We start from the raw sequence: 16250 nt of genomic DNA, 5'->3' as shown, positions 1-16250 counted from the left end.
CTAAATTATTCAAATAAAGCTAAGGACTTTTAACATGGAGTGGTTCCATGTTATCCTTTATTGTGGTGTCTGATAAGCAAAATGACTGAGGCCCCTTCCACACAGCTGAATAAAATCTCACATTTTCTGCTTTGAACTGGGATATATGGCAGTGTGGACTCAAGATATTCCAGTACAAAACAGATATTGTGGGATTTTCTGTCTTGATATTCTGTTTTATTTGGCTGTGTGGAAGGGCCCTGACATAAAAACAAATGCAGCTCCCAGAAATCTGAGGCCACCCTTCTTGCTGTATCCACATACAGAAAACTTTAACATACATGAAGCAATCATCTGGTAGAAGTACTCAGGGCCGGCCCCACTATAGAGGCACCTGACGCCGCCGCCTCGGGCGCAGGCCCAGGGGGGCGCCGTCAGGCTAGGCGGGAGGCGGGGCACCGCCCTGACGGTGCCCCGCCTCCCGCCCAGTGCGCTCTGGCCCGTCTGGCCTTTTCTAGCTGGCCAGACTGCAGCGGAGGTCCCTCCAGGCCGCAATCGCGGCCTGCAGGGACCTCCGCTGCAGTCTGGCCAGCTAGAAAAGGCCAGACGGGCGAGCGGGAGTAGCGTGGGAGGCGGGGCCAGCTCTGCCCCCCCCGCCCAGCGTGCCCTGGCCCCGCCTCCCATGCTGCGTGGGAGGCGGGGCCAGGGCACGCTGGGCGGGGGCGGGGCCAACTCTGGCCCCGCCTCCCTCACTATTCGCCCTGGCCCCGCCTCCCACGCAGCGTGGGAGGCGGGGCCAGGGCACGCTGGGCGGGGCCAGGGCGCGGGTGGCGGGGGCGCTTTTCAGCACCCCCGCTTCACATTCAAAAATATCTCTGGCCGGCCCTGGAAGTACTTGTGCACAAGAGGCAGAATAAGCACCCAATGTTTGCCATTGTTTACATTTAAAAGTGGCACAAAGAAGAGGCTTGAATAGGCAAAGCAAGTGGCTTTTAGGAGGAAGTATCTTGAGTAGATACTCATATAGAAAGCATTTTGTGTCAATTTTAGAAATATGTATTTTCATTAGAAAAGCAATCATTTCAACTGAAACAAGAAACAAGCAAATACCAAAACCATACCAAAACATTTGCTTATGTTCATATACTATATTTCTCCTATTAGCTTTTTTCGCCATATAAACTTATCTAAAAGCAGGGTGTATCGTAGAATTGAGTGCGTGTGTGTGTGTGTGTGTATTCAGTTGGTGGAACTGAAATTAGTGTGTGTCACACTGTATACAATCAATGGCACCTTAGAATAGAAGAAATACGATATATTATCACTAGATGCACACATACACACAAACAAGGAAATGCTAACATAAAAACAGGTCTTGAGACACAAAAGTACCCCTGTAATTACCATCCTAACCTTTTGCAGAGGATACTAGTTGGCTTGAAATGTTTCATTCCTTAGGGTTTCAGGTTCCAAAAAAAAGTTTCTATTTCCAATCTCTCAGGCAATACAATTCGTATATTTCCCTTTGTGTGCAAGTAGGAGCCAGTATGGCGTAAAGGCTTGAGTAATTGTATTAAGACGCTGACAACCCAGAGTTTGGAATCTGACTCAGCCACAAACAGCCTTATGGTATATTTTGGCAAGGCACATAGTTTCAACCGATGGAAGGCAATAGCAAGCCTCCCCTCAATAAATCTTTTCAAGAAAACACCACAATAGGACCAACAAGCTACCCTCCCAACCTAGGAATAACTGCTATTCTGAGTCAGAATGAAGAAGGGGCAGGAAGACATCATTCCACCATGTCTCCTGTATCCATATAACAATATAATATATAATAATTAATTATATTACATTATATTATACTAATAATATAATATATTGTATATGCATATAATATTAATAATATTATAATGTAATACAATATAATAATACACTATTATAATAGTATATTTATATTACATGCAATATTACTAATAATATTACAATATAATTTTATAGTACAATATAGCAATATATAATGCTTATATTGTGCTATACAAATAATATAATATTTTGTATGTACATATGACTTATAAGCCGCCCTGAGTCCCCTTCGGGGTGAGAAGGGCGGGATATAAATGTTGCTAATAAATAAATAAACATACGCTGGAGCCAACTTGAAGCTATATAATAATACTAGATGCAATAAACCCTCCAACTAATTACAATAAAAGGAAGGAACAGTCAATAAAACAACAAATGGACTCCACAACAAGGGTATTTTCCTTGAAGGCAGTCACTTGTAGTGAAACAGATCCTATTCAGATCACTCTTCCCCACCTCTGAGCACAAAATACTAAAGATGCAGTTATGTTTTAACTTGTTGTGGGATAATAGTACAATACTCCCATCAAAATGCCAAAAAGAAGAAAAAACCCAAACCATGCAGCAAGTTCACAGCATCAAGCTATAACTCTCCACCCATTACTCTTTTTGTCTCTTTGTTACACAACAGTTCTGTGGACGAAAGTCACTAGCACAAGAATATATTGAGCCACTTACTTCCATAATATCTGAAGGATCCTAATGTACCCATTCTCCATCTTTGAGAAACTTCCCTTTTTGGGCAGAACAAATACTAATCCAGTCCAACCACACAGGTGTATCTAGACTCTAGACCACGTTCTCACATTAGGGATGGAAAGGCACTAGCTCCACCTTCGGCAAGCCTCTGTTATCCAGGAAACCCCACCCAGCCACAGGTATAATTAATGATTATCTTGAACTGACTCCTCTTACTTTGACCCCTTTCACACAGCTGTATACAATCCCACAGTATCTGCTTTGAACGGCATGATATGGCAGTATGGATTCAGATAGCCCAGTTCAAAGCAGATATTGTGGATTATCTGCCTTGACGTTCTGGGTTATATGGCTGTGTGGAAGGGCCCTTTGGCTAGTCTTGCAGTATTTCTGGCTATGTGCTGTGGCTGAAAGGGACTAGGAATCTAGAAGTACCCCAAGTTGGGGAAAAGGTTGCATTTAGTTCCAGGCTGCTGATTATTATGGGCAAACCCTAACCCTTGGACACACACACAAAACATCTAAAGGGGGTTGCTAAGGAGCAAACCTTTTTGGAATCTATCAGCTCATTGTTCTGTGGTGATGATATCCCTTTAAGGGGTTGTTGTACCTTGAACAGAAATGTCTTGGAAGGTCAACCTATAGAAAGGAGAAAAGTAAAAGGTACACAGAAGGAAGTGGGAGATAAGGCCAAAAGGAACATAGAAGCAAGACTTTCTAAAAGTATGCCGGTGTTAAACCTGTAAATTGGGGGCAGAGGAAGCTCAGGGATTGAGTTCTCAGTAATTCTCCAGATGTTGGTGCATGTTTTCTGATCTCTATGACATCAATATTTGGTGGTTGCCATGGTTTTGTATAGCTTTTCTCCCTATTCTAAAACATTGAGATCATTAAGCCTTATTTAGAGGCAATAAGTGCTGTCCTTTTGCTTTTGGCTCTCGTCACTGTTAGAGCTCTCCTCTGTTGCTGTCAATTTTTAAAATATTTTATTTATTTTATTATATTTTAACTGAATTAATTCCACTTGTTTAATTCCATTTTAATATTTACGTTTTCATTGGGTTGCTGTGAATTTTCCAGGCTGTATGTTCCAGAAGCATTCTCTCCTGACATTTTGCCCACATCTATGGCAGGCATCCTCAGAGGATGTGAGGCCTGTTGGAAACTAGGCAAGTGAGGTTTATATATCTGTGTAATGTTCAGGGTTGGAGAAAGAACACTTGTCTGTTTGAGGAAAATATGAATGTTGCAATTTAGCCACCTTGATTAGCATTGAATAGTCTTGTAGCTTCAAAACCTGTTTCCTGCCTGGGGAAATCCTTTGTTGGGAGGTGTAGGTAGCCCTGACTGAAGTTGACTTTGGTTTCGAATCTTTGGGAAAAGTGGGATATAAGTAAAGGAATAATAATATCATCATGTGATCGAGGTGACCACCCCCACCCCAGGACTTTGTAAAAGATAGTTCAAAAATCAAGACTTTATGTTCTATATTCCATATATTTATAGTAGAAGGTGACTGAGACTTTTTACTGGAGTTTACTGTGGTTTACTAAAACTCTCTGCACAAAAGGTGTTTGTCCTTTTAGCCTGAGGCAAGAGATAACAACTTCATGAATTGTAAAATCATGCTGCTAAAACTCCACTTTTATGAATTTCCATGCTGGGTTCTCCAGATGTTATGAACTTCGTTCTTATCAAATATTTTCAATTGTTTATATCATTCATGATTCCCCTTTATGAAATGTAACTCACTTTTATGAATTCTCCCTTATTTCCATGAAATCTATCTATCTGCCTATATGTATTTGTACTCTTTGGAATCCCCGGAAAATATGTATTTTTCCCAGCCTGGGTTATATTCCAACTTTATTTTATTTTTCATTTTATTTCATATAATTGTCAAATCATGAAATCAAATTGGAAATATTTTGAACTCAACATGAACCCCAGAACCTATCCCATTTCCTATGACCCAGGCTTCCTTTCCCAAAAACAAAAGGATAATCTGCCACCGCTAAATCCAATCAAATTCAAATTGCATGGACAATATAGGGCTTGAGTCACCGAATTCGGAGTTGTTGACCTAAAGGAGATTCGCCCCAAGGCAAACATTGTCATAGCTCACCCAAAGAAATATCCAGGACACCTCAGGAAGGCGCCCTGCAGAGCCTGTCAATATGGCTCATCACCACCCATCTTTGCTTCCATCTCTGACACCCCAAGGCATATCTAAAATCTGTATACGTGACAGAAACCCGGACATCCTTGATTGCTGCCATTAATAAAATAGCACCCTTTAGAAATCAGTCTAGCAGGACTTAATCCTCTGGTTCCTGTCCCCGTCACCTCATTGTTTCGCTAACTCCCGCCTTCTCTCTCCTGATTGGCCCGAGTGGAGACATAAGGCAGCTTCCTATTGGGCCAACGGAGCGAGGCGGGAAACGAAAGCCCGCCTCGTTCAACCTTCTAGCCTATCAACGATCAGATGGGCGGGGAAGCAGGGCGGGAAATTCAAAGGGCTGTCAGACTGAAATTTTGTATAAATATGGCTTTATTTTGATTGTATGGGACTTCTAGTAAGTCGAATGATCGCTACTAGAGTCCTCTTCAGCTGAATTGCTCAATAAAGACTCCTTGGTGGATTTTCCATCAACTTTGGCGGACCTTCTTCATGTCGGCTTCAGGTTGTATTGCGGCTCGTATTTTCCTTTTGGCTCCGCCAAGGTCCGTTCTCTCAGGACTGGATCGGGTCTCTCCTTAAGGGCCCCGATCCCCTAAAACGCGGTCGACAACAATCATAATGCACCCAGGCATTAGGCCAAAAGAGATTTTCATCTTTATTCTAAAGAAAACAAACACAATTTGTTGAAATGTGCTAGAACTGGTTTATTGATAAGGATCAACAGAGTTGTCTACATTTTTTTAACTGCCTTGGGGGCATGACTATAGGAACTGTCGTAATGAGAACCTGCCCTTCAACATTTAACATAGGATTTTGCATGCAAATATGAGACTTCACCCCATGCCCTTGAGCTAGATCAGTGGTTCCCAACCTTTTTTTTAACCAGGGACCACTTTGATTTTTTTGTTGTTAGCAAGGCTCAAGAATAATAAACTGTGTCTAAATCTAAAAATAAGCTTTAATCAAAACTTTAAACATATTCGTTAAACTTAGTACAGTAGAGTCTCACTTATTTAAGATAAACGGGTCGGCAGAATCTTGGATAAGCAAAAATCTTGGATAATAAGGAGGGATTAAGAAAAAAGCCTATTAAACATAAAATTACATTATGATTTCACAAATTAAGCACCAAAACATCATATTTTACAAGAAATTGACAGAAAAAGCAGTTCAATACAGAGTAATGTTATGTAGTAATTACTGTATTTATGAATTTAGCACCAAAACATTGCAACATTTACTACAAAACAATGACTACTAAAAAGCAGACTGCCTTGGATAAGTGAGACTCTACTGTAGTAACATGGATTATGAGTACTACCGTGTTTCCCCGAAAATAAGACACTGTCTCATATTTATTTTTTCTCACGAAGACACACTATGGCTTATTTTCAGGGGCTGTTCTATTTTTATTAAGTTCTAGCTTGGGAACCTGGTGGTGCTCGGGTTATTAGAAGAAGGCATTGTTTGTTTTGGGATGTTAGATAATATCACTGAAGTTTAGTCCAAATCCGTCGTTGGCTGGGTTCAGTGTTGTCTGAATTAGGATGAACTACAACTCCCAGTTCCGAGGTCAATCACCCCAAAACCAGGCCTGTATGCCATGTTGGGTCTCTGTGCCAAGTATGGTCTCGATCTGATGTCAGCTGGATTCAGTGCTTTCTGGATGCAGGTGAACTACAACTTCACTCTAACCTGCAGCGTTCCTTGGAGGGAGGGCCAGTGGGAACTATAGCTGTTTGTGGAGGCGGGAGGCTGTCTGTGTAAGTGGGCACCTCCACCACATACACACATACACATTTTCCTCTCTTATTATGTGTATAGATGGCACAGCAATCTACATTTATTCAAATATAGTTCAGTCTTCTTCTGGAACATTGTCATAATTCTCCACACCCGGAATTCCATGCTGAATTTCTTGCGACGCCATTTCCTTTAGAGCCATTTGCCCCAATCTTTCATGTCGAGCAATAGTTTCAGAAAATTGCATTGGATAAACCACAGCAGCTCTAGTTTCTGATTCAGAACATATGCCATCCAGTAGCCGCTATCTGCTCTCCCACAGAAAACCATATTTAATAATCTAGAGCTGATGTGGTCTATCCAATGCAATTTTCTGAATCAGCACCCCAAATAACCCCAGGAACAAGCCTAAAAATGAAGACACCAAGGCTCCCCCACTTCCAGGTGCCACATGGAATGGCTCCACTCAGGAGAGGGAGGAGGAGGAGAAGCAGCACTCAGAAGGCTTGTTGTTGCACCTTTCATGGGTAGTCAGCCTCTCCCTTCCTGATATCCCCGTTGCCTCAGTTGTATAAAAGGATTTCACAAGACCAGTCGCTCTTGTTCCAACAGTGTAGTAATGGTGAGATTGAGGATTTTAGTGGTGGTCCACAGACCATAGGTTGGGAACCACTGATTTACAGGAAGAGCTGGCTAAGAAATAGTTAAAACTGAGCTTTCCACATATTTCAGGTTGGTGACATACTTTTTAAGAGAGCAATTCAAGCAACCCCTTATAAGAGATATGCACACATAAATAAATTGCAACAATGACATGTATGGGAATACAATGTATCTCATGAAAACATCTATTTTTTTTTACAACATAGAATCATAGAATCATAGAATAGTAGAGTTGGAAGAGACCACATGGGCCATCCAGTCCAACCCCCTGCTAAGAAGCAGGAAATCGCATTCAAAGCACCCCCGACAGATGGCCATCCAGCCTCTGCTTAAAAGCCTCCAAAGAAGGAGCCTCTACCACGGCCCCGGGGAGAGAGTTCCACTGTCGAACAGCTCTCACAGTGAGGAAGTTCTTCCTGATGTTCAGGTGGAATCTCCTTTCCTGTAGTTTGAAGCCATTGTTCCGTGTCCTAGTCTGCAGGGCAGCAGAAAACAAGCTTGCTCCCTCCTCCCTATGACTACACTTCACGTATTTGTACATGGCTATCATGTCTCCTCTCAGCCTTCTCTTCTGCAGGCTAAACATGCCCAGCTCTTTAAGCCGCTCCTCATAGGGCTTGTTCTCCAAACCCTTAATCATTTTAGTCGCCCTCCTCTGGACGCTTTCCAGCTTGTCAACATCTCCCTTCAACTGTGGTGCCCAAAATTGGACACAGTATTCCAGGTGTGGTCTGACCAAGGCAGAATAGAGGGGGAGCATAACTTCCCTGGATCTAGACGCTATTCCCCTATTGATGCAGGCCAGAATCCCATTGGCTTTTTTAGCAGCCGCATCACATTGTTGGCTCATGTTTAACTTGTTGTCCACGAGGACTCCAAGGTCTTTTTCGCACACACTGCTGTCAAGCCAGGCGTCCCCCATTCTGTATCTTTGATTTCCATTTTTTCTGCCGAAGTGAAGTATCTTGCATTTGTCCCTGTTGAACTTCATTTTGTTAGTTTTGGCCCATCTCTCTAGTCTGTCAAGATCGTTTTGAATTCTGCTCCTGTCTTCTGGAGTGTTAGCTATCCCTCCCAGTTTTGTGTCGTCTGCAAACTTGATGATCGTGCCTTCTAACCCTTTGTCTAAGTCGTTAATAAAGATGTTGAACAGAACCGGGCCCAGGACGGAGCCCTGCAGCACTCCACTTGTCACTTCTTTCCATGATGAAGACGACGCATTGGTGAGCACCCTTTGGGTTCGTTCGCTTAGCCAATTACAGATCCACCTAACCGTAGTTTTGTCTAGCCCACATTTTACTAGTTTCCTTGCCAGAAGGTCGTGGGGGACTTTGTCGAAGGCCTTACTGAAATCCAGGTAGGCTACATCCACAGCATTCCCTGTATCGACCCAACTCGTAACTCTATCGAAAAAAGAAATCAGATTAGTCTGGCATGACTTGTTTTTGGTAAATCCATGTTGACTATTAGCAATGACCGCATTTGTTTCTAAGTGTTCGCAGACCACTTCCTTAATGATCTTTTCCAGAATTTTGCCTGGTATTGATGTGAGGCTGACCGGACAGTAATTGTTTGGGTCGTTCTTTTTTCCCTTCTTGAAGATAGGGACCACATTCACCCTCCTCCAATCTGCTGGGACTTCTCCCGTTCTCCAAGAACTCTCGAAGATAATTGCCAGTGGTTCTGAAATAACTTCCGCTAGTTCCTTCAGTACTCTTGGATGTAGCTGATCTGGCCCTGGGGACTTGAATTCGTTTAGAGTGGCCAGGTGTTCCTGGACAACTTGTTTCCCTATTTGGGGTTGGATTTCCCCCAATCCTTCGTCCATTCCATGTTGCTGAGGTTGAAGATGGCTTTCTTTTTGTGAGAAGACCGAGGCAAAGAAGGCATTAAGCAGTTCTGCCTTTTCCCTATCCCCTGTCACCATCACCCCATCTTCTCCTTGCAGTGGCCCTATCGCCTCCTTTTTCTTCCTTTTTCTACCAACGTAAGCAAAAAAGCCTTTTTTGTTGTTTTTTATGTCCCTGGCAAGCCTGAGCTCATTTTGCGCTTTAGCCTTGCGAACCTTTTCCCTACAGGTGTTGGCTATATGTTTGAATTCTTCTTTGGTGATTTCTCCCCTTTTCCACTTCTTGTGCATGTCACTTTTGAGCTTTAGCTCAGTTAGAAGTTCTTTGGACATCCATTCTGGCTTCTTTGCACTTGTCTTATTTTTCTTCTTTGTTGGCACTGTTTGCATTTGCGCCTTGAGTATTTCACTTTTGAAAAACTCCCATCCTTAACTCCCTTGTTTTTTAATATCGGCGTCCATGGAATGCCGCTCAGTAATTCCTTCATTTTTTGGAAGTCAGCTCTCTTAAAGTCCAGAATGCGTGTTTGACTTGTCTTAGTTTCAGCATTCCTTTGTATTGCAAACTGCAGGAGCACATGGTCACTTGCCCCTAAGGATCCAACCACTTCAACTGTATTGATCAGGTCTTCCACATTTGTTAAGATTAGATCAAGAGTTGCTGATCCCCTTGTTGCCTCTTCTACCTTCTGGACCATAAAATTATCTGCAAGGCAAGTGAGGAATTTGTTGGACTTTGTACTCTTGGCTGAGTTTGTTTTCCAGCAGATATCGGGATAATTGAAATCGCCCATGACTACTATATCTCTTCTTTGTGCCTGTTTGGTCAGCTGTTGACAGAAGGCTTCATCAAGTCCTTCATCCTGACTCGGAGGTCTGTAGTAGACACCCACGACAAGATCTTTTTGAGTCCCGGTTCCCTTGATTCTTATCCAGATGCTTTCAAGCTGGTTTCCCGGATTACAGTCTTGCATTTCTTCTGCAACGTAACTGTTTTTGACATATAAAGCTACTCCCCCTCCTCTCCCCTTTGTTCTATTTCTGTGAAAGAGGTTATAGCCCTCAATGATTCCAGTGATGGGAGTCATCCCACCAGGTTTCAGTGATGCCTATGACATCGTATGTGTGGTGCTGTGCTAGGAGTTGGAGTTCGTCTTGCTTATTTCCCATGCTCTGAGCATTAGTGTAAAGACATGTAAGCCCCTGTGACCTCCCCTCGAACTGTTTATTTGGGATTATTGTGCTCTCTGTACTTGGTCCTTGCTGTGTTTGTGCAGCCCTCCGTTTAGCCTTTTGGCGGTTCCCTGTGGTCGTGGGTAATATAGTGTTCGCCAGGCTGTTGTTCCCCTCCCCCAGTGGATCTAGTTTAAAGTGCGCCTGATGAGGTTTGTGAGTCTGTGTGCAAAAAGATTTTTTCCTACTTGTGTGAGATGCACCCCATCGCTTGCCAGTAGTCCATCTTCTTGGAAGAGTAGACCATGGTCAAGGAAGCCAAAATGCTCCTCTTGACACCATTTTCTGAGCCAGTTATTGACCTGTACTATTTTTCCGGCCCTTGTAGAGCCGTGTCCTACAACGGGGAGGAGGGATGAAAAGATCACATGTACATTATACAGTTTTAGCTTTGTTCCCAGAGCTCGAAAATCATTTGTGATCTTTTGAAAAGTATGCCTAGCGGTGTCATTGGTACCTACATGAATCAACATAAGGTGGGGAGGGTGATGGGGCTTTAGGAGCCCGCTGAGCCTCTGAGTGATATGGTGTATTTTTGCCCCCGGGAGGCAGCATGTTTCTTGAGCCATCCCATCCGGTCTGGAAATGATGGCTTCCGTTCCTCTAAGGAGGGAGTCACCTACTACCAAGACCTGTTTCCTTTGAGGATTGACAGGGTCCCTTTTGTGCAAGACAGTGTGTATGTCCCCTGAAGAGTGTTCCTGTTGAAGTGAATCATGTAGGTGTAAAGTGTTGTCCTCCTCCTCAACATCCCCAGTGCATTCATCAATGACAATCCATTGAGATACATCCGAGAGCCCATTACTCTCCCAAGGATGTTCCTGTTGCTCCTGGTCTATGATTGGGGATGGAGCATTTGCATGATTACATAAGTGTGACTGTGGTGATGCACTGTCCCCGTCAGGGCTATCCCCTGTGTATTGATCCAGGGTGGTCCACTGAGTGGTATCTAAGAAACTGTGGTCGTCCACAAGATGTGTTTCCTGATTGTATGTTAATGATGTAAGAATTTCAAATCTGTTGTGTAAATGCAGTTGAGCAGAGGAGTTCTGCGGAGGCTGCCTGGTCCTGTGTCTCCTTCTATGGGTGACCTCCTTCCAAGCCTGAGGGTTGTCTACCTTTGAGTTGATCTCCCCATAAGGTTCCTGATCATGGTCTTGGTGGTGTTGGTGTGATGCAGGCTGCAGATCTACAGCAGCGTGTTGTGCAGTGTCCAAGAAGAGCTCGAGTGCCTGAATGTCCTTAAGGGTCTTAATACGGTGCTCGAGCTGTTGGATCCTCTGCTCCATCAGAGTCATCTGTTTGCATTTGGAGCAGATGTAGTTGTCTAGTTTTTGTGTGAAAAAGCGGAACATGCCACAGCTGGTGCATGTGATGGGAATGTTTTGCTTTTGTTGCATCTCTTGGTGAGCGTGGTGGCCAAGTGGGATCTTTGTACAGTTAAGTAATATGCACGCACTTTATGTGCAGACTGCAACAAACCACGTCTTTCTGTATTTGTTTATGTTGCTTTGTTTCCTGTATGTACTGCAAAGGATAGTTAGTAAAGGTGCCTTTTTCTTTGACTTTGACCACAGGAGCCAAGCCCACACTCAGTTTAAAATCTTAGCCAAATCTTAGCCAAATCCTACCTGAAGCCAGGGAGCAAAAATGTCCTCCTGCTGCCTCTGCTTCTGCGAGAACCAACTGCCCTTCTGGGATCAGGCTCTGGCAGAAACTCACACTGGCAAATAAAGCTTTCCCAGAAACTCAATTAACAGGGGACAATGCCTGCTGTCAATCAACTTAAGTACCTGGCTCTCTTTCAACACAACAGTCACACAACAGTTAGACTTTGACCACAGGAGCCAAGCCCACACTCAGTTTAAAATCTTAGCCAAATCTTAGCCAAATCCTACCTGAAGCCAGGAAGCAAAAATGTCCTCCTGCTGCCTCTGCTTCTGTGAGAACCAACTGCCCTTCTGGGATCAGGCTCTGGCAGAAACTCACACTCAATGATTAATTAGTTATTTCAGATACCCAGAGGTTTCTTGTTATGTTTGCGTAATATACCTAGACACTGCAGCTGACACATCAAACTGCAACGACACACAGCTCTGTGATAGATATATAATTTGGGAAAAAGGAAAAAAACTACCATCAGTTCCCCCCTGCAGAAAAAGACAGGAGATGAAGTTTTTCAATGTGAATTAGGGTGATTAACTGCAACATTCACACCTGCCTCAAACAGGCAAGAGTTCTCTCTCCCACCCTGGACCTTTCACAGATATATAAACCCCACGTCTAGTTTCCAACATACCTCTCAACCTCTGAGGATGCCTGCCATAGATGTGGGCAAAACGTCAGGAGAGAATACTTCTGGAACAGCCCGGAAAACATACAACAACCCTGTGATACCGGCCATGAAAGCCTTCAACAACACCTTGTCTTGTATCTCCTCCCATTGTGTTACTGTTCCGCCGAGTTTCAGTAAGTCCCCAATCTTTGTTATGCCGTGGTGTTCCAATTTCTTTGACATGTTCCAGTAAAACTGGGGTTTTCTAATCTCTATGGATCCTATTGGGAGCATGTCTATTTTATTTATTGGAAGTTTGCCTTGCCCTTTTCACCAAAATATCATTGTTGAGGTCAAAGGAGCTCTTTTTAGATTTTTTAGTTCTTTTTTAAAAAAATTCCCCATTAGACATGAACTGCATTCCCATTCATTTATTAATTTATCTAATCTGACCCATCTTTTGGGCTTATCAATGTCCAGTTAAAGTAATCTGGCCAATTGGCAAGCTTCAAAGTAATTCTGGAGGCAAAGTGCTCCCCAGCCTCCATTTGCTTGTGGAATGAAGAATATTGTGTTAACAATGCTGTTCATACTGGAGCCTTTTTATTGGGTTATCCCATTTCCTGATTATTTTAGATGGGATACTAAATGGAAGGGATTGGAATAGATATAAAAAATTAGGTAATATCATCAGTTTGCATGCCTTCAGCCTAGTTGTGATGTCTCAATTCCATTTTTTCCCATAGTTGACTTGTTTACTTACTTTTCCATAATTGGTTATAGTTTACTGGATTATATTATTTAGTTTTTAGGGATATAAACACCTAGGTATTTTAACTTCTTTCCCCCCAATTTCACCCCTAAGATAGATTGGGCTTCTTTGAACTCCTTGCAATTCAGGTTTTTATGCAAAAATTTTGATTTTTGATATTAATGGCTAGGCCTGAAACCTTTTCAGTTTTTTAAATTACTTTTGTTACTGCCTTACTAGAGTCCTCCATTGCACCTATAAGGAATATGGCATCATCTACATATAAATTAATATTTATTTCTTCTTTATCTGTCTTACACTCTTTTATCTTTTTGTCTGACCTAAAGGTTATATTGCTTAGGTGAAAGTAGGGGGAGAGAGGGTAGCCTTGTTTGGTTCCGCTTTTGATTTTAATGATTCTTGAATTAGATCTGTTTACTATTACTTCTGCTTGATTTTCTTTGCATAATTCTTTAATTACTCCACACATCTTTATCCCCAAATTATCCTCCTCACATAATTTGACTAAATGCGTGCACTCTCTCTCTTCCTTTCTTTCTCTTTTTTTGACGATGTGACCTGTTGATAGCTGTTTTGTTATAAGAGAGATGCCCTAGATGGCTGGCACAGGGAGCCATCTCAAAGATATTTGAAACTGGACTGATAAGTTTTGTACCTGTGTATGCTGGACACCAAATATGTTATTTTTTTTATCAAAGTCTTCTTCATTTTTGTCTCTTGAGTGCATGATATAAAACAAGTTGTTTTATGATAGAGTATATATCTTGAGCACTGAAAAGATACTTCTGAAGCACTGCTGTTTTTATGCACTGGCAAAATCTCTGTTTTGCTAACAGACCAGAGATACCAGGTTATTCAGTCTAACAACTAAACCACTGCCTTGCATAATTATATCTCATTGTATATCACTGTATACTTTTCATTTTCCTTGATGCCTTATTGTGTTTGCTGAGCCTTTTTCTTTGTATAAACTGTGCTGGGCATTTACAGTAATCTAACTGGGAACTGTTTTGAATATTTGCCACACCTAATACCTGGCATCTGCATCTCCTTTCCTGCCTGGACTTCAAACCTGCCAATGACAGTTGTTAATTTCTCCTGCCACAAGGAAACACCAACCAGCCATGACCTTGAAGGGGAATCCCCAGCCCACAGGAGCCGGGATACAAACTGCATTGCTTTCCAATTGGAGGCTGACGTAGGAAGTCTAATAGCTCTCAAAACATTAATAAAATGCCTTGTGTTCCTCTAGGTAATCAGATCAGATCTTTGACAGCACAGACTCTATTCTGATCTCCAATTGAACAAACCTCTGCTCCTTTGCCTTCAACCTGGTGTGTCTCAAATTCAATTGGGGCAGCGGAGCTTGCTGAGCCTGGACCCACATTTTAATGGAGCTGAAATCACTCAACAGTAACTCACAGTTGGCAAGAGTTTGAGTGTGACAATGATTAGGGAGTGGGAAAGTGTACAGATCCAGAGTCTAAATCAGTTGGTTATGTCAACTGCAGCTAACCTTTTAATTCACTTCCGGCTAAAACTCAAATGAATATAAATTTCATTTCTTGAGTTGGGATTCTCACAAGTAGGCTTTCTTTAGCCGTTGGAAGGATTTGGCCCTTCAAACATTAAACTACAGCTCGAGCCCAGCATCACCAGTGGTAAGGAACGATTGGAGTTGTAGTCCAACCTAACAATTCCTACCCTGATTTAGATCTAATGAGGGAAAGAGAAGATGGCGCCGGCGTGATAGGAAGCATTTGAAGGAGCTCCGATATCTCTGCTTCCAGGGCACAACAGTTCATTGTTTTGAACATTCTTCTATTCTTATCTTCTTTGCAATGGGAAACAAAACAAAACAAAAAAAAAGCCAGGACAAGCCCTGAGATGGCCAGACCTCACAAGCCCTCTAAACACTCAAAATAGATGAATTATTTGGGGAGGAAACCGTGAGGACGCCAGTCTTAAAAACTCTGCTTACTGATAGCAGCTTTTCAGCTTTGGATAATGGAAACATATGCTCTGGTAACTTGGCTGGTTATCATGAAGGTGTGTCCTTCAATTCATCTGGGGCAGATATGTTTGGGGAGAATTTGTCAATTACAGAGATACAACAATATGCTAAACAACAACAAACATGCCCACCTGATTTTGTGATGAAACAATGTCTTCTGACTGCCGACACTGTTGTATCTATTTTTGAACGTTTAGATAAAATTACAAAACAACTTGAGCTCCTTAAGCTTTCATTTGATTCTTTAGTTCAAAAAATACAGCTTTAAAAGAAAACCCTGCTCAGACCTATAGCCCAGAGCCCAGAAAGGAGGATAGGGGCCACTCAGCTGTCCCTACTAAGGAGTTGCAAAAGGAAAGTTGCAACAGGATCCTACAAGCGAGACAGACAATGTTGCAAATTGCCAACATCAGAATAAACAAGGGAAGATGGGGGTCACAAAGGGCCATCAGAACATCTTTGAGTCAACTTTTACATATACAACCCCACAGCATTGATATACTTAAAGTGGAGTGGCTTCCCCAAGTAGCTGCAGACAAAAGAATCCTTCTAACATTCCAGCAACCCACAATACCAACTATGCTGATGAAGATGAGAATTTTCCTGCACAACTTCCAAATAACTCCAACACGGGTTTTTCGAGACTTGGACATCACCCCTTTGATAACTCCTTTGCATGCCAGATGTCTGACTACTCCCAGGGAGACTTCTTGCAATAACAGACTGCAATCCAGCCCAGCCAAAATTTCCAGTATTTCAACACAGAAACAGCTTAAGGACCCAACTACTTCAACCTGCAATGAACAATCTGACATTACCTTTAAGTTGGACCACCTTAAGAACAAGCTGTTTATCACCAAGGACTTGGTTGAACCGTTGATAAACGTAGTACCTATTGATGAGCCCTCTCATGTTAGGAGGAACCCGGAGGGAGGCCCTGTAGTCGACCTACTAGCGATGAATGAGGAAGAGATT

At 42.5% G+C, this 16250-nt stretch overlaps 1 protein-coding gene across 1 annotated transcript in view; it reads right to left on the bottom strand.

Annotated features, from left to right (window-relative positions):
* Positions 1-2691, bottom strand: part of b4galnt2 (beta-1,4-N-acetyl-galactosaminyltransferase 2 (SID blood group)) — a 52857-nt gene extending 50166 nt beyond the window's left edge. Inside the window, exon 1 of the mRNA XM_003222656.4 lies at positions 2524-2691. Within this exon, the coding sequence (XP_003222704.3) occupies positions 2524-2564 (41 nt within the window). The 5' untranslated portion in view covers positions 2565-2691. The remainder of the gene's footprint in view (positions 1-2523) is intronic.
* Positions 2692-16250: the final 13559 nt, after the last annotated feature.

The sequence above is a fragment of the Anolis carolinensis genome, chromosome 6, assembly GCF_035594765.1.
Source record: "Anolis carolinensis isolate JA03-04 chromosome 6, rAnoCar3.1.pri, whole genome shotgun sequence".
Lineage (NCBI taxonomy): Eukaryota > Metazoa > Chordata > Lepidosauria > Squamata > Dactyloidae > Anolis > Anolis carolinensis.
This window is presented reverse-complemented; position numbering and strand designations above follow the sequence as displayed.